At 40.5% G+C, this 17,732-nt stretch overlaps 1 protein-coding gene across 22 annotated transcripts in view; it reads right to left on the reverse strand.

The window, feature by feature from the left end:
- The window catches only part of DLGAP1 (DLG associated protein 1), a 573,475-nt gene that overhangs the window by 126,255 nt on the left and 429,488 nt on the right, over positions 1-17,732 (reverse strand). For all 22 annotated transcript variants that reach the window (XM_084888099.1, XM_084888098.1, XM_084888094.1 and 19 more), the window contains 2 exons: positions 7,249-7,426; positions 1,461-1,701 (listed from right to left, as the gene is read on the reverse strand). In XM_084888099.1, coding sequence (XP_084744225.1) covers positions 1,461-1,701; positions 7,249-7,426 — 419 coding nt within the window. The remainder of the gene's footprint in view (positions 1-1,460; positions 1,702-7,248; positions 7,427-17,732) is intronic.

The following is a 17,732-nucleotide window of genomic DNA, read 5'->3' on the forward strand; positions in this document are numbered from 1 at the left end:
TTCGGAGCAAGCATCTGCGTCTTGTGTATTGAAGGGGTGGTTTCCGTACTGAAGAGCAGCTGGTGGAGTGAGGAATGGAGCAGACCCTGGGGAAGGGCCATGTGGGGTGGGGATGATAAAAGGGAGGAAACACCTAAAGACAGTGATATGCTACAGGCACAGGGCAGACCTTGAAGCGGCACTTACTGCACGAATGCAAACACACACAGAAACATGCCCACGATAACGAAACAAATAGTTTTCCATTGCATAAATCAGCGGTATGTAATTTATAAATCTCATCTGTGGTTGTTCTGACAGAGTTTCTGAGTGAACAAGAAGGCACATCCACGGTCTCTGCTTGGGGGTGGCTCCCAGCGGGGAGGAGAGCGGCCGAGATCTCTACGGGGCCCGTGCAATGTCTGGGGGCACCTCTTTGCATTCGTCAAGAGGAACTCCTATTGTTTAGCCGCTAATATATTTTTTCTCCCCCAGATGCCTACTTCAACCTCATATTTCTAGTTAACAGGATTGTAACTCAGGTTTGAGGACTTATTCTCAAGCCTGCCAAAGTTCTCGGCTGAATGATAATGACCGGCTTTTGATGCATCTCGAACAGAAATGGAATAATGCAATGTTGTGGCATAAGTTTTTTCTTCTAATTTAGTCATCATTATTTATCTAGATGCTAGGGTTGATGATGTCGTAGAACTTCTCTGTATTGGAGTGATGCTAAACTTAATCATAAAGTGAAGCCTTGTTAAGATGGAGGGGGTTTTCTTCTTGGACACAGATGCTATAAATGTAAAAACACAGGCATGGTTGTACATAACTCATGGCTGCCTCCCCGGGCAGGTCTCGGTGTCATGGAAACCAGTGAAGCTCTTCTGTGCCCGTCTGCCTAACATCTACCGATAAAAATACAGTTTCAAGGCACAAACCTACATTCAATTGAGAGGAGAAAGGAAGTGCGCTCTACACATGACAGTCAGAACGTTTTAAAATAATGAAATAAACCTGCCTTCTGTGACATGAAAGGGAACTGTAAACTGTGCAGTCAAGGTTACCGGCTCATTCGTCTCAGGCCTTTGGAGATATGCATGTGGTGGATGTCTTGCCATTCAAAGAGCATCCCTACTCTGGGATGCTCAACATTCACGGTGTGTGGTTTGTTTCAGGGGTCACACCCCTTAACGTCAGAGCTGGTTATGGGGAGCAGAGTTGTTTGGAATGACTTTGCTGGCACCTAGGATGCTGTGTGGGGATCTTGTGAAGACCTGTCCCCTGGGCTGTCCCTCCTGGTCCCCTCTTGGTCCTCTAGCTGCATGTTGCTCTGTTGAAAGCAGAGATGGTGAGGGAGAAAGAAGGTTGGGTGTGCATGTGGCAGGAGGCTTTGCAGGGCAGGGGTGGTGTTTTGCTGTGCTGACTGTGTGATAACGGCAAGGACACACTGTGTGGTGTAAGGGCTGTGGCTCACTCACCCGTGCTGCTCTGGATGGTCCTCACGGTGGTGGTGGTGCGCGGCGGGGAGGCGGACCGCAGCGACACGCACTCGTCGTCCTGGGAGCAGCCCTTCTCGATGGCCCGCACGTAGCTGTGGCTCCGCATGCGGAAGCAGCCGGGCATGGGCAGGTCCAGCGCCTCCACCGCCTGCGACTCCAGCTCGCTGAACACCGACTCGCACACCGACTCGAACTGCCCGTTCACTTCCATCTCGCTCACCTTCGGGCACAGACAAGACGCCATAAGCTCCATCCTAAGGACAATTCTCACCCTCCTCCAAAAGTAACCCATACTCTGATATTGCAATCACTTCTTTTCCTTTCCTTTCCTTCCCTTTTCTTTCTTTCTTCTTCTTTTTTTTAAAAAAAATCCAATTGTGCATTCCTATATTCTATAGTTCAGTTGTACAAATTTTAAACATTTAATGTATCTTTTAATTCACGTTTAACCTACACGTCTTCCTTCATCCATTTGAAAAATCATAATTCATCCAGTGAAACATCTGTATCATTTGACCTTAGGAGACTACCATAGTTTGGATTTGCAGATTCATACTCACAGTGGGATTTTGCATAAGCCCTTCTTCGTCTTTTATATTTCCTGAAAAGTATAAGCTAGATCCAGATTTTTTTCTTTTCTTTTTCTTTGGATCCAAAATTTTGATCAGAGCCAGGCTCAATCCCTTTGGCAAGACTAGAAGTCACAGGTTCTTTCATTAGGAGGCACATCATGTGTGAATTCTCTTATGTTGTTAGGAACTACAATATTTCTGCTCAAACGTCCAGATCCATTACTCATTGAGGGTTTGCATAATGGTGATATTTTATTTCCAAAAGCTTTTACTATTATATTTAGGAATAGTTTTATAAAGAAATGCTTCCTCTCATGTTACTTGGTTACTCAATGGTTTAGTTCATATGGGAACTACTGGAAAAAAGGAATTTTCACTTTTATTTTCTAACTTTCAGGGTAATATATTTGTTTCCTCTTATTTAACAAAAGTGAACTGTATATTTAAAAATATCAAAAGGAACTCATAGGTGTGAACACATTTGATGGTTTTAAACATAGTTCATTTATTATTCTCAGTGAACTGAAATTTGCCTCAGCTTTGGCCAGTGGGAACCTCTTTGGTTGGCTCCTTTTGACATGAGCTAGTAGTCTCAAGTAGCTTCTTGTATATCGGTTATGACAAAGTATTCCAAACTCATCTTATACGTTTCCCGCCCAGTCCTGGAGTCAGTATCGCCTCCCAAGTACCTCCTCTCTATTAGCGGGAATTGTTATCCCAAGAACACAATCTGCTCACTAGGAAACTTTGTTGTCATTGCTACTCGTTGGTCATTCATTGTTCCTAGCCTAACTCAGCGGACAGAACTAGGTTATGAATTGCTCCAATTCAAATCCAGACTGCAGGGTTTTTGTGTAATCTCTTCTATATTATAATTATTTATTTATTCCATACTAAATACTGTTTCTCGTGTACACAGAGATGACAGGATTGGGATATCCTATAATAATTCAATTGCTTTATTCCACAATACATACATAACAGCCTCATAATAACACATTAATACTACTATTGACCATATTATTACTGAAAACAGTTAGCAATTCTTTTTTTGGGGGGGGGGAGGGGTTACATATGCTCTCTCCATTCTTTCCTCATTTTAAAATAGTTGTACTATATTTACATTATAAGAGCATATAACCTATAGGTTCTGTCCCACTTCAGCCTACCTTTAATCTTAGTTTTATTAATAACTATATTTTTAAATGCTTGACACTACTTTTTCATATAAAAAGATTATTCTTTATCAAATTTATGCACAAATATAGGTCAAATAGTTCTAGATGGCCTCACTTCCCTCATCGGTAAAATGGTTAAAATAATACTTATCTCATATTGATGCTTTAAGGATAAAAATAAAGTAATATATACAAATACATACTATATTTATAGGCACTGCATAAATAGTGTATACTATTTTTTGATACAGCACAGTGAGAAGAATGAGACAAATTATTCCAACTCTCTGAGATTGAGTTTTGTAAATAAAAAAATGATCTTATAGCTCATATGAAATTAATGAGATACTATGCAAAGCTTCTAGCCTGTATGTGGCAAGCAATAGATTGCTACTATATGTAAACAAACATTGTTTTCATTTCCATCCTCACAACAACAACAACTACTACTATTATTATTATTTTAAAATATATTTTTATTGATTTCAGAGAGGAAGTGGGAGAGATAGAAACATTAAATGATGATGAGAGAGAATAATTAATTGGCTGCCTCATACACATCCCCTGTTGGGGTTTGAGCCTGCAACCTGGGCATGTGTCCTTGACAGGAATCGAACCTGGGACCCTTCAGTCCGCAGGCTGATGCTCTATCCATTGAGCCAAATCGGCTAGGGCAAGCCTCACTTTTAAAAGCCTTCATTATGTATATGTAGCAAAACATGAAAAGGGAGTGACCATATAAAAAGATGTTCAATTATTCTCTAACATTCAAGCACCATCTGTTTTTATGGTTATTTTATTTCTGTGAGGTATGAATGTCAAACATACTATTTAGTTATTCTAGACCAATTTCTTAGCTTACAACATTTTACTTTGATCTTTCTAGGAGACTTTGAAAAATATATGTCTCAGGTTTTAAAAGGGTACAGGATATAATGCACTTAAATTCTATACTATTAGAGTTGCTACTAATGATTTATAAGAAAGCATATCTTCAATATTATAAAAGCCAACCACTTTTTGAAAAGTCTAGAGTACATATATGGTAGTATTGCTTTGAAGAAGAAACTATTTTCCTTTGAATAATGGCAATATTGGTACTGAAATTGAAAGTTGAAATTATCCTTAAAGATGCTGTGTTACCTGAAAATTGGATATAGAACTAGAAAAATGAGGTATCATTAGGAATCCATTTCGGATGGCTATTCTTCCTGTATTTTACTTAAGGTGAAAATGATGATACCACTGAGTTGCAGAGCTTTGCCTGCTATAGTATCAATGTGCTTCTTCAGTAATTTGTTGATATCTCATTAAACTCTCACCAGGAAGTAATATTGTCTCACAGAAGGTAATATCTCTGACTCAGGGACGACTAGCAGGCAGTTGCATGGACACAATACCCCAATGCGGGTAGTGACACAGAATGTCCCAATGGAGGCAGTGGCATGTACTCATGTTTTAAATGCATAAAATTATAAATGCAGTGAATATGTATAAACATTTTTTCAATAAAAATATTAAACCCACTGATGTATTCTGCTCACATAACAATTTTATTTATGATTTTATAATTCTAGAAGGCTATGTGATCCTGAGGCTGTCCAGAATAAAGATAAGCTTAAAGAAGTTTTAAATGTTATATTATATTGTTTATTGTGAAAAAGTAAGGACAAGACAAGTCCAAACTTCACCAAATGAGGCACCAACTATTTTCCGAGAGTTGGATTTGTGAACATCAGTGGGCAGTATCTCACTGTGGTCCTGCCTTTCTTTGCTCTTCAAGAATCCATATAGATCAAGGAGTAGGTGAATTGAGAGCTATGGTTGTATTCAGGGTCTCACTCATAGATCAGAGATGCTTCAATGCTTAGCCTATAATACCCCCATTTTTTGTTCAAGTGCATTATCTGTCTAATCTATACCAATACCACACTATACTATCATTTCTCTAGACCAACATTACTGCCATCACCCCATAAACACAATCTCCACAACCACCATCTCCACCACCACCACCACTACCACCACCATAACCACCATCACTACCACTACTACCACTATCAGCACCATCTTATCCAATACCCATTACCATATCACTATCATCACTATTACCACCATCACCATCACTACCACCAGCATCACTATCATCACCACCATCTCTACTACCACCACCATTACTACTATTACCACCATCTTCATCACCATCACCATCACAAGCTCTACAGCACCACTAGTAGCATTAATTCACCTTGATGATCACAATGTCTGTCTTCCAAACTAGCTTCTCTGCCCTAGCCTTCCATCATCTCCAACATTTCCACATCCTCTCCCCCCCCCAGATTAATTATCCTATGTCTAAATTCTGGTCAGATTTCTTGCTTGCTTAAAAGCTGAAGTTTTAATTAATCTTTAATCAATCCAATTCCTAATGAAAAAACTCCAAACAATTGGGTCTGGAAAGCAAGACCATTTGTATAAAAATGTCTCCAGAATGAAATTCAGAATAGGTTTCCACTGCTGCTCTAAGCTCCATCAAAACTAGAGCATTTGCTACTCCTTGCACATGCTTTAGGTTAGCATTTTTTGAAGTTAAGAATCAAATACTACTTTATTTGTTAAAATGCCTAGAAGTTCTCACTTTAGAATCTGGGTACTTAATATTTTCTTCTCCTTCGCTTCTGGATTTTATTGACAATTTCATGACCATAAAGACAGTCTCATTTAACATCTGGTTACTTACATATCTTACAGGGAGCTTAGAAGGACTAATATTTTAAAAATATAAAGCAATTGGCATAGTGCCTGACCTAGTAAAGGTGGCTTTATTGCTAATTCTTGTCCTGCCTATCTCAGAGTGTTTGTGCAATGTTCGAGAAGAAATGTTTGTGACAGCACTTTTTAAAGTTTTTTGTATGTTCTCCATTAGACTGTAAGCTTTGGGGGTGGTGGCAGTAGGGATTATGTTATGTTCATCACTGAATAACATGCATAATCCAGCTCAGTGTTCAGCTCAGTAAATATTAGCTGAATTAATAGCATGTAAATGAAATGTTTCTAAACATCATTAAAAATAACCTTTTTCTTGTCCTTCCAGAGGTCACCAGAAAGGCAGAAGGTGCCTCAGAAGCTTCCTCTGGAAGGCCAAGAAAAAGGTCAGGTGCCCCAAGAGTCCCAGTTCTTCTAACCCCGAGCTTAGGTAGTACACTGCTGTCCCATGCCCTCTGAGACCTTGAATGGGGAGAGACTAGAAAAGCATTAGCTGAATACATTGCTTTTATTGAGTGTTTTTTAAAAATATATTTTTATTAATTTCAGAGAGGAAGGGAGAGGGAGAGAGAGAAACATCCATGATGAGGGAGAATCATTAATCAGCTGCCTCTTGCATGTCTCACACTGGGGATCGAGCCCACAATCTGGGAATGTATCCTGACCAGGAATAGAACCATGATCTTCTGGTTCATAAGGTTGACTCTCAACCACTGAGCTATGCTAGCTGGGCAAACTTTATTGAGTCTTCATCCCCAGTCCTGTTACCAGTTCTTAGAAGTAGACTTCTGTCTCATTACCAAGCCACGCTATTCACCTAGGACCCACTTGAGGTGAATAAATAGTATTTCATTTCTTGTATTGATGGCCTGCTTAATACTTATACTTTTATGATTAGATACTGCCTTGGTTTTGCCAATGATGTCTGCAATGTCCTTTTATCCTTTGAGCATCTTACAACGGAAGCCTCATCTATTAACTTCTTGCTGACAAATTTACTGATGCAGAGTGTTTGCTCATGCATTTCCAAGGACTCCCCTGATGTGCTTTATCTATCTGCAGAAGACCCCTCACCTGCTGGTAGATAGTTGATACCAGATGCTTGCAGGGGCAAAACGCAAGCAGCATTCAGACCAGACCTCCTGCCTGTTTCAGCAGCGGTCTCCTGGGGGAATGACTGACACTACATTTCGTCATTCTCAGTGTCCAGTAACCCTTGTGCAGTGAATGGCCTGTGGCGAAGGTGCTCACCTGGCTGATGGTGCTCATGGCTCGCATGTAGCTCTCATTCCTGGAGCGGAACTTTGGTGACGTGAGCAGGCCTGCAGGGTCAAGGCTGTCTAGGCTTCGGTTGATGGAGACTTCACTGACTGCCCTCAAGTAACTGTGACTCCGGATCTGGAGTTTGGGGGAGTGTTCATTGGAAATCCTGGAAGAGAACAATAAAAGGGATGCATTTAGTCACATTCTAAAATGTAGGCAGTAATAAGATGTGGCAGTGCTATCATTAACATGGCATCTTAAGTGCTGGGGCAAACAACATAAATGCCCTCTCATGATTGTTCAACTCCTGCATGGTATCACAGAGGGAAACCTTTCACAGGAAACCATCATGGTCTGGTGACACTAGAGAGCAATTAAATGCTCTCAAACCATGAAACAATTTCGCCATTCATCTTTGCCTTGGCATCTGGGGAGGGAGATGATGGCTGTGACTGCCTCGCCCCATCATCTGTCCTGTGTAATCTGTAAGCCTTTCCTTTGTGCCCCTTTCTTTTCAGTGCTTTCACAAAATAGAAATTTTAATTTGAAAATTTCATTCAGAATGAAAAAACATTATAAAATAAGTCCAAATTATAAAAAAGAAACACACCAGAAATTTATGAAGAAAATGATAAAACTTCATGGCAGGCAATATATAAGGCCTAAGTAACTATAAAGGAAAACAATTTTCCTGTATGGAAATATGAAATATTGTAATAAAAATTTCCCGAATTAATCTATAAATTTAATACAATCACAATAAAAATCCCCACAGAATTTTTTATTGGAATGTAACAAACTCCAAAAGTTTATATGAGGTTCATAGCAGCATTATTTATAAAACCTAGAATGTGGAATTAACCCAAATGTCTATCAATAGACGCATAGATAAGTAAAATGTGGCATATCCATGTAATGGAATAGTATTGGTCCATAAAAGAAATGAAACTGTCATTGAATAGGGAACATATCTGCAACACTACACAACATAACAAAAAGAGTTAGACTGATAAATGAATAAAAAATAATGCAACCAATTCAAATAAAATGGGGAGCAGCTATAAAGAGGTAATCACAGGAAAATAGATACATGAATTCATAGGAAAATACATTTATATGACACCAAGTTATGAAAAGATGTGCAGTCTCACTAACAATTGTTGAATTATTGTTGAAATGTTGCTAAAAGGTAAGGTACTTTTTGCACATTAAACCCATGCACATCCATGTCCATGTCCTCAGATGGTACAGATATTCTTCACAGTTCCATTGTCCTCTTAGCATTGCATAATATTGCACCCATTCTTTTAAAAAAATATACAGAAAATACAGAAAATTTATTTTATTTCACTGAACAGGAAGTTGGAGGCAGAATACTCAAGATTAATTCAGTGGTTCCGGTTCTTTCCATCTCTCAGCTTCGCCATCTTGTGTTCTGACCTTGTTTTCAGGGACCTCCCTTCCTTACAAGGTGGCTGCTGCAGGTCTGGGTCTCATGCATATTCATACACACCGTGGTAAGCCGCCACCACAATGTGGCCCATAGGCATATCACCGGCAGAGGTTCTGGCCAACAGCTATTTGAGGTCCCAGCCAACACCAGTCCCAAAATCCAGAATGTGAGTGATGATACCTCCAGATGATTCCAGCTCCCTCAGCCATTAATTTTCCCAACTGATGCCCCAGACATACTGGGCAGAGACAAGCCATCCTCATGTTGACCCATCTGAGTTATTGACTTGCAAAGTCCAAGATCATAATATTGTTTTATGCCACTAAGTTTTGGGGTGGTTGCATCCATTCATAAAGCTTGAACCGAGTTACTTAAATGTAATAGCTGAAAAAGATATTCTCAATAATACTAAACCCATAGAATTTGGTTAGCAGCCATTTTTTTATTTTTTTTTTTGCAATTATACTGAGGGAGGGACTAGATTAAAACAGATCTAAACTTTAATATAAAAATGAACCCGTTATGTATTTTACTATCACAAAAGAGAAACTTTCTAGAAATGCCCCCTCTGGACCCTTCAAATAGCCAGCTGCCAAATATGAAAAGACCTCTGCCCTGTCAAGCAAGTATTATATTTCCCATGTGTTATGCACTATTATGGCAATTCATAGCGGGCCATTATAAATGCCCACACCAAAAGTCCCAACCAACAAACAAATAAAGAATTCATTTTCCCTTTACAATCTCTTCTATGAAGAGAGCCCTAGCTAGATGCATTATAACCTCAAGTTCACTTCCCTTTAGAACCTGAAAGGTACATGACAGATGTGTATCTTTGGCTATTTTTCAACTTGACCCAGAGCAATGATATTGCCATCATAAATGATGGGCTGTTCCAAATGGTTATCTTGGCAGCAATGGGGTGGTTATTTAATAAATGGTATATATTCAAAAGAAGAAGTGAATTTCCACAGTTTTGAAGAATGAATATCTCTTGGCTGAGATGGGGAAATGAGGCCTCATTGCAACAATCACTCACTCTTGCCACTTGTAATGAAATATAGCATAATTCCCAAATTTGAAAGTGAAAAAAATCATTCAGAAAGGTTTGAATAGTTCTATTTTGGCGAGTCATTCCTGATAAAACAACATATACATTAATAATACACTAAATATAAGAAAGTGAACTCATTTATCTGTACATTTAGAGAGCAGAGCCCACAACTATCAATATAAAGTGATAGTACATACATGTGCTCCTGAGTGGAAACACTCATTAAAAATATCCCCAGTAGTGCATTGATTACTTTATGTCCAAAAGCAAGTTGACTTGCTATGAGGAAAAGAAATGTGCATATTCAGAAATATTAGCTCTTATGTTAGGTTTCTTTTTTGGTGTTGGCTTATTGAAATGGTATTCATCTTCTCCCACTTTTCTCTCTACATAACTTATGGTAAATTCATCTCTCGTGGTTTATCAGAACTGAACCGAGATTTTGGACTGGTTGAGTCCCATTCACTATCACATCCTTTAACTACACCTAAAATGAGATGCCCTTAGGTGGCTGAGAGGCAGAGATACAATCAAGGTATCAGTAAGGTTGCCATTGCAAAGAAGAGAAAATGCCATGATACTCAGACCATGAGATTTTAAACTGAGGTCCCAAAAGAGAAAACGACTAACTTTATTACTAAAAATGTATGTAACTTTATAAAGTAAGTAAGCTCTGGGGATCTAATATATAGCATGGTGGTAATAATTAATAACAATATGTTGTATACTTGAAATTTATTAACAACTTGTGGCTTGGTGCATGAATTCAAGCACATTGAAAGGAAATTAATTAGAGGAAATATTTTAATATCGCTATTCACCCTTTCTCTAAAATAGAAGTGTCAAATTCATGATAGACAATGACAGATGGAAACACACGCATACAATTGGCACCAGCAAGAGCTTGATATGTATCGTGCATGCACGAGTCAACTTAGCCTTTTATAGATATAGAAGATATTTTTTAATTTTGAAAATTGAGGTATAATTGACATATAACATTAGATTAGTTTAAGGTGTACAGCACAATGATTCAATACTTGTATATATTGTGAAATGCTCACTATAGTAAGTCTAATTAACATATATCACGGCATAGTTACAATTTTTTTTCTAGTGAGAACTTTTAAGATTTATTCTCTTAGCAACTTTTCAGTACAAAATACAATATTATTAACTATACCCATGCTATACTTACATCCCTGTGACTTATTTGTGCTATAACTGGAAGGTTGTTCACCCTCCATGCCCTACCTCTGTTTTCTATATGTATAAATTTCATTTCTTTAGATTCCACATATAAGTGAGATTATATGGCATTTGAAAATAGATCTTAAGTGGGGTCACCATACACAAAAAAGGTAACTGCGAGGTGATGAATGCTTTAATTAACCTGGTCATTATACCCCGTAAATATATAAATTGGGGGGTGGGATCAATGGCTTCTACTACTAAGTTTATACTGACAATTCACAAGTTTATTTGTAGCACATAGCTTTCTATGAAACTTTAAAACTAAACTTCTAATTAACTACTGTACATTGCTATCTGGAATTTCCACAGGTATAAAAAATCATCCTGACCCCCTAAATGAACATATGACCTTTTCCCTCCAATTTGTTTCTTTCCTTTTCTTCTACATTGATATGAATGGCACTGAAATTTAATTCCACTCTCAGATAATGAATGGTTTAGAATGTAGAGATGCTCCTAGACATACGATAGGTTTGTATCCCAATAAACTTATTGTAAACTAGAGGCCCAGTGCATGAAATTCATGCATGGGGGAGCAGTTGTCCCTCAGCCCAACTTGCACCCTCTCTAATCCGGGAGCCCTCAGGGGATGTCTGGCCTCCCTCTGAAGGAGGCAACTGGGTTGTTCAGGGGAAAATGTCACCCCCATCACTTCACTGCTGCTGCCTCTGCCGGCCACCATAGCTGCCAAGGTGTTTTCATCAACACGGACTCCAGTCCCTTCACCACAAAAAAAATCACAACTTTCTATAGGCATTTTCAAGATGTCTATTTCATAGGATATGACATTTCTTTCTTTCTTTTTATCCTCACCTGAAGATATTTTTCCATTGATTTTTAGAGAGCATAGAAGAGAGAGGGAAAGAGAGAGAGAGAAACATCAATGTGAGAGGGACACTTCGATTGGTTGCCTCCTGCCTGAGCCCTGAACGAGCCTGCAACCTAGATACATGCCCTTGACCAGAATCGAACCTGGACCCTGTGGTTGACAGGCTGAGGCTCTATCCACTGACCCAAACCGGCTAGGGCAGGATAAGACATTTCTTAGCCCCTCTAGCAGTGGACCTTTGTTTTTTCCTCCATGAGTGAGATGGAAGAACCCTAGATCACCTTCTTGGATTCTTATTACCCACGTTACCAATAACACTGAGAGTGGCGTACTAGGAGTTTAGCCAATGAGCGGCCAGAAAAGGTGTTTCCTTTGCAGCTCACACGCAGAGGTGGGACTGCTGTGAGCCCTGGCAGGCAGGCCTGTTCTCTGCTCTTTGCAGGCCTGTCTGCTCACTGCCGTCGCTGTGGCTGGCAGGCAGGCCTTGCTTTCTGCTCTCTGCGGGCCTGCACTGCCCTGCTCTCTCTGGGCCTGCTTGCCGCCACCTTGGCTGGCAGGCCCTGTTCTCTGCAGACCTGCTCGCTGACACGGTGGCTGGCAGGCCCTGCTCTCTGTGGGCCTGCGCCATCCATGCCTCACTGCACAGCAGTCCCCTCCCGCTCACCTGCGTGCACAGCCTTCTCCTGAGCAGTCCTGACTGTTACGGCGTCCTGGCTAATTTATACATATATTTTTACACACACACACACACACACACACACACACACACACACACACATATTGTATATTGCATATAATATATAGTATATATACTATATATAAAAATGAATATACATATATTTATTTATGTACATATGTATATTGCTGGCAATATGGTATGCTGTAGGCTATCAGTTACTTATTCTTATAATTGATTGCATGCCTAACAATAAGCTGTGGCCCAGTGCCACTGACCAGCATCATGAGAGTATCATATTGCATATCAATAGCCAGCAAAAGATAAAAATTCAAAATTTAAAGTACGACTTCTACTGAATACATAAGGTTTTGCACATGGTAGAATAGAAAAATTGTAAGCCGAACCATCGTGCCAGCGACCATCTGTAGAAAAAAACTAATAACATGGCCCCTGACCTACTCCCAAAGTGGATGTTAGACCTGAGTTCATGCCTGAGAATAAGCAGCTAATTTCCAAATCTTTAAACTTCTGCTATGATGAAGCAGGGTCTGTGCTGTGGGCTGGAGCACCACCGTGCATGAGGCTCCTGTGTATTCCGTTTCCCCGCCGGATGGATGGGTCAGTGCTGTTGTCAGTGGAGAGGAAGGAAGGCCTGAGCCAGCGGAGGTGGCGGGCCTTTCCTCTTGTTCTCGGACTTGCAGCATTCTTGTCAGATTCGCTGGGAAATGCAGGTGGTTTCCCATGACCAGACTGCCCTCCTGAGTATCGCCTCCTGCCTTCCAGTACATCGCTGGCTCCCACGATTCGTTAGAGCTATCCTGGTGCCTTAATTAAGGCATGGAAAGCCCAGAGGTGACCATGGAAAAAGGCATTTCAAATACAGTGTTAATGTCCCATGAATGCACGCTCATTGGCTATGTTTTACCACAGTGTTAGCTGTAGAAATGCAACAGTTCTGAAACTTATATTTAGAGAAAATAACTATTCACTCACCCAAATGGAAAGAAGAAAGAGGTTTTGCAGTATAAGTGAAGAATCATTAACTTCACAGATTCTGAACGGAAAGTATAACTGCCTACCATATAAGGCAGAAACATATTTTAAGCCATTTTTGAGCAGAATGAAAACATGCTGCCCCCATCCATTATCACCAGAACCAAATAGTATTCAAACGGCCACATGTTCTCTGAGTAAATCAATTAGGTACAAAGACAGTAATAATTAGGACTGTTGGCAGTCAAAAGCTTTCCCTGAATCGTACTCAGGTATTGAAAAGATGACTTCTGCCCACTTAATTACTTCTGCATCATGATAAATGATAGTAATTTTTTATGCTTTGAGCGAGAAAGAATGGAAATATAATATTTACCCCAACGAGAATGGCTTAACGTATCCATAGAGAAGCACTGAGCAATTATTTACTGACACATAAAAAGAGATACAAGCTTTCTGGTCAAAATATTCTCTATTATGGTAGCAATATAATACACTATACATATTCTGCTGTGGAAAATTCCAAGATTCTTATTTTAAATGAAAAAAAATTAATTCATTTTTTTGTTTAATATATTTTTATTGGTTTCAGAGAGGAAGGGAGAGGGGGAGAAAGAGATAGAAACATAGATGATGAGAGAGAATCATTGATAGGCTGCGTCTTCCATGCCCCACAATGGGGATGGAGCCTGCAACCCGGGCACGTGCCTTGACGGGGAATCAAACTATGACCTCCTGGTTTATAGGGCGACCACTGAGCCACACCTGCGGGGCAAAAACCCTAAGAATCTGATAAGGAATGTGTATAAAACTCCAGCGGGGGGTCTGGGGAATTACACAAAATAAATAAACAAAGCTATCCTTTCACATGCTACTGTCAGGAGAGCTACAACTCACCTCTTTTCCTCCCCTCATCTAAAGCCTGAGGGCCCTTCCTTTTCTCTGGATTTTTATTAACTGGCTTTCGCTTCTGCTCTAATGAAAAAGGCGTTTATGCCCCGTCCTGCTCTGTCCTTTGCTCAGTGGTTTAAGACTTAAGTGAAGGGAAGGTGTGTCTGAGGTCACAGGCCCTGACCACAAGGCGAGTCAGTCCCGGAGAGCGCCTGCAGGGGGCGGCCGACGCCGAGGAATGAACTGAAGGCCCTGGCTGTACAGGACATGCTGCACCTCTTGTAGGTATGTATGATACAAATCTTCAAGAAAGGCGCCTTCTGGGAAATTCAGGGTTATTCGCTCAGATCAAGTTGTTAAATGCTGTCATTGGTGACTTAAAGATGCGGCCTGGGTAGACGTGGCAATCTTTTCTCAGGCTCTCCGTTTACAGCTGAGGGAGTACCAGGCCCAGAGGGGCTCTGGGGTCTAACTACCGTGTTTCCCCGACAGTAAGACATCCTCTGAAAATAAGACCTAGCGCAACTTTGGGAGAAAAAATTAATATAAGACACTGTCTTATTTTCGGGGAAACAGGGTAGTAGTGAGAGGCAAGGCTGATGCTAGAACGAACGGAGGTCTTAAAAAAAAAAAACTCCAGGTGGCTCCTGCTGCTTTTATTTACATATCTAATGCTAAAAGAACATCCCCCCTTCCGAGTTAGCATTTCTAGGGTTTAAGCTGAAAGTGGTGAATGAAGATCATTAGGAAAAACAAGCACAAACTTGAAATGAGATAGAATTATGGACTTATTGCAATATCTTACTATTTTACAGCAACCAGAGGCTCTATGGCAAAGCCAGCTAATAAATTAGTCTTTTTCTAGCTGTAACTGCCTATTGTCTTTAAATATATTTAGAAATGAGGTGTGTGTGTTTTTCCCCCCCTAGTAAACACTTTGGGAATTTTATTATTATTTTCACCCCCTCCTATATTTCTGAATCCCACTTAGAACAGTTACTTTAGGCTCTCGGGGTATTTTTTAAAAGCAAGCTACTCAGAATTTGGTCCTGGGACTGCAGCATCACCTGGGAGCTTGCTAGAAACGTGGAATCGCAGGCCCCATGTCAGGCCTGCTGCAGCAGCACCTGCGTTTTCACGGGATTCCCAGGTGTTCCTTGTGTGCATGAAGATTGGAACAGAACTCCTCCAAGCCCTCTTGAACTCCAGTTCCACCTGGCAGAGGGCTGCGCCTCTTGCTCTGTGTATGCTGAGCTGAGTTCCTCACCCTTACCTCGGTGTTCCTGCCAGCATTTCCCATTGCAAAGAAGAGAACATTATGCCTCGCCCTTTAAAATCAGGCTGGAAGACTCCATGGAGGGAAGGAGTTCTTAATGAGCTCCCTGTGTGTTCTTTAATGCGATTTTTTTTTAATTTTTATTTTTTATGTGAAAGGGCAATATGTCGCTGTAGAAGGAAGGTTTGGAAGTTCTGGGGACTAATAAAAACCAGTTTCTCTGTGGGCTCCACTCCCAGTGCTGGACTCGCTCATTGGTAATGAGTTAGGTGTCTAAACAGGCCCATGAACTCTGTCAGCTCCCAGGATATAAGGACACTTGCCAATGAACTAATATTGGCAGAAACCTTAACTTCTCATTGTTTTGTTTCATCCACCATCTTTCTTCCTTCTCCATTTTTGAGTTTTTGAGGGAAATGCCATACTGTTCTCCACAGTGGCTGCACCAGTCTGCATTCCCGCCAGCAGTGCACGAGGGTTCCTTTTTCTCCGCAGCCTCGCCAGCACTTGTTTGTTGATTTGTTGATGATAGCCATTCTGACAGGTGTGAGATGGTACCGCATTGTCATTTTGATTTGCATCTCTCTGATGATTAGTAACTTTGAGCATGTTTTCATATGTCTCTTGGCCTTCTGTATGTCCAATTTGGGGAAGTATCTACTTAGGTCCTTTGCCCTTTTTAAAAATTGGATTGTTGATCTTCCTTTTGTTAAGTTGTATGATTCCCTATACATTTTGGAGATTAACCCCTTATCAGATGTATCATTACCAAATGTGTTCTCCCATGCAGTCAGCTCTCTTGATATATTGTTGATGGTTTGTTTTGCTGTACAGAAGCTTTTTATTTTGAGGTAGTCCCATTTGTTTATTTTCTCCTTAGTTTAAATTATATTTCTAACTGACTTTGTACACTGCATATTAATAAATATAATCTCCTCTGCTTTGGGAGCACCAAAGACTGGTTCTACATTAACTGAAGCCTATTAGTAATGTGACTCGATGTCCCCATTTTTAACAATTTGTCCCCCATCCCGCGGCGTTTTTAAAAAGTCCTGATTTCTTTCTTTTAAAAAATCGGGACTTTTAAAAATGCCGCTGGACAAATTATTAAAAATCAGGACTGTCCCACCAAAAGTGGGACATCTGGTCTCCTTACTATTAGGGAAATACATTCAGATTCTGCTAATATTCCCGTGTAGTCAGGTGTTTAGAAGTTTTAAATTGTCAAATGAAAAAGAAATGGAAAGAACCAAAATATATTTTTCTTTTATTGGGAATCCGAGCTGAGAAATAATGCTTTTTTGCCTAGTCTCCTACCCCAAATTGGGCTGTGCACTTCTCCAGCAGCCTCCCAGCAGCTGGCACCCCACCCCACTCCCGCTGCTTGTTAGAAGTAATTCCCAGCAGCTGTCTCAGGAAAGTTCTGCAGCCAGTGCCCGCTTCTGGGCTGGGGTAGCATCCAGACACTGTTCAGATTACTCAGTGCTAGGATCTTCCTCTTGGCCCGGGCGAGGTACAGGAAGCTCAGGTCCCCTGTTTAAGCCTTACAAAAGGCCTGGTCAAAGATTCAAGTCTGCCAGGCACCAAAAGCCTCATCATTTCTCTCCTCCTAATGACAAGGCAGTTAATCACCAGGGAATGTTAGTGATTTCCTTTTCTTTTGGTTAATCATCATCTGGAGATATTCTTTTCTATTGATTTTTTGAGAGAGTGGAAGGGAGGGAGGGGAGAGAAAGCGAGAGAGAGAGAGAAAGAGAGAGAGAGAGAGAGAGAGAGAGAGAGAGAGAGAGAGAGAGAAACATCAATGTGTCCACATAGATCAGTTGCTTCCTGCACATACTGAACCCTGGCCAGGATTGGGCCTACAACTCAGGCACACGCCATTGACTGGGAATTGCTCTAACCATTGAGCAAACTGGCCAAGGCAATGATGTCCTTTTCATTGCTCATTTAGGAGAGTCTCTATCTGTGATGTCTGAGAGGCTTTCAGTTCAGATGTCAAGGACATGTCATGGAAAGGAAGTGGAATTGTCTTGCTAGAGA

Source organism: Pipistrellus hanaki, assembly GCF_964339955.1.
Source record: "Pipistrellus hanaki genome assembly, chromosome: 6".
Classification (NCBI taxonomy): Eukaryota; Metazoa; Chordata; class Mammalia; order Chiroptera; family Vespertilionidae; genus Pipistrellus; species Pipistrellus hanaki.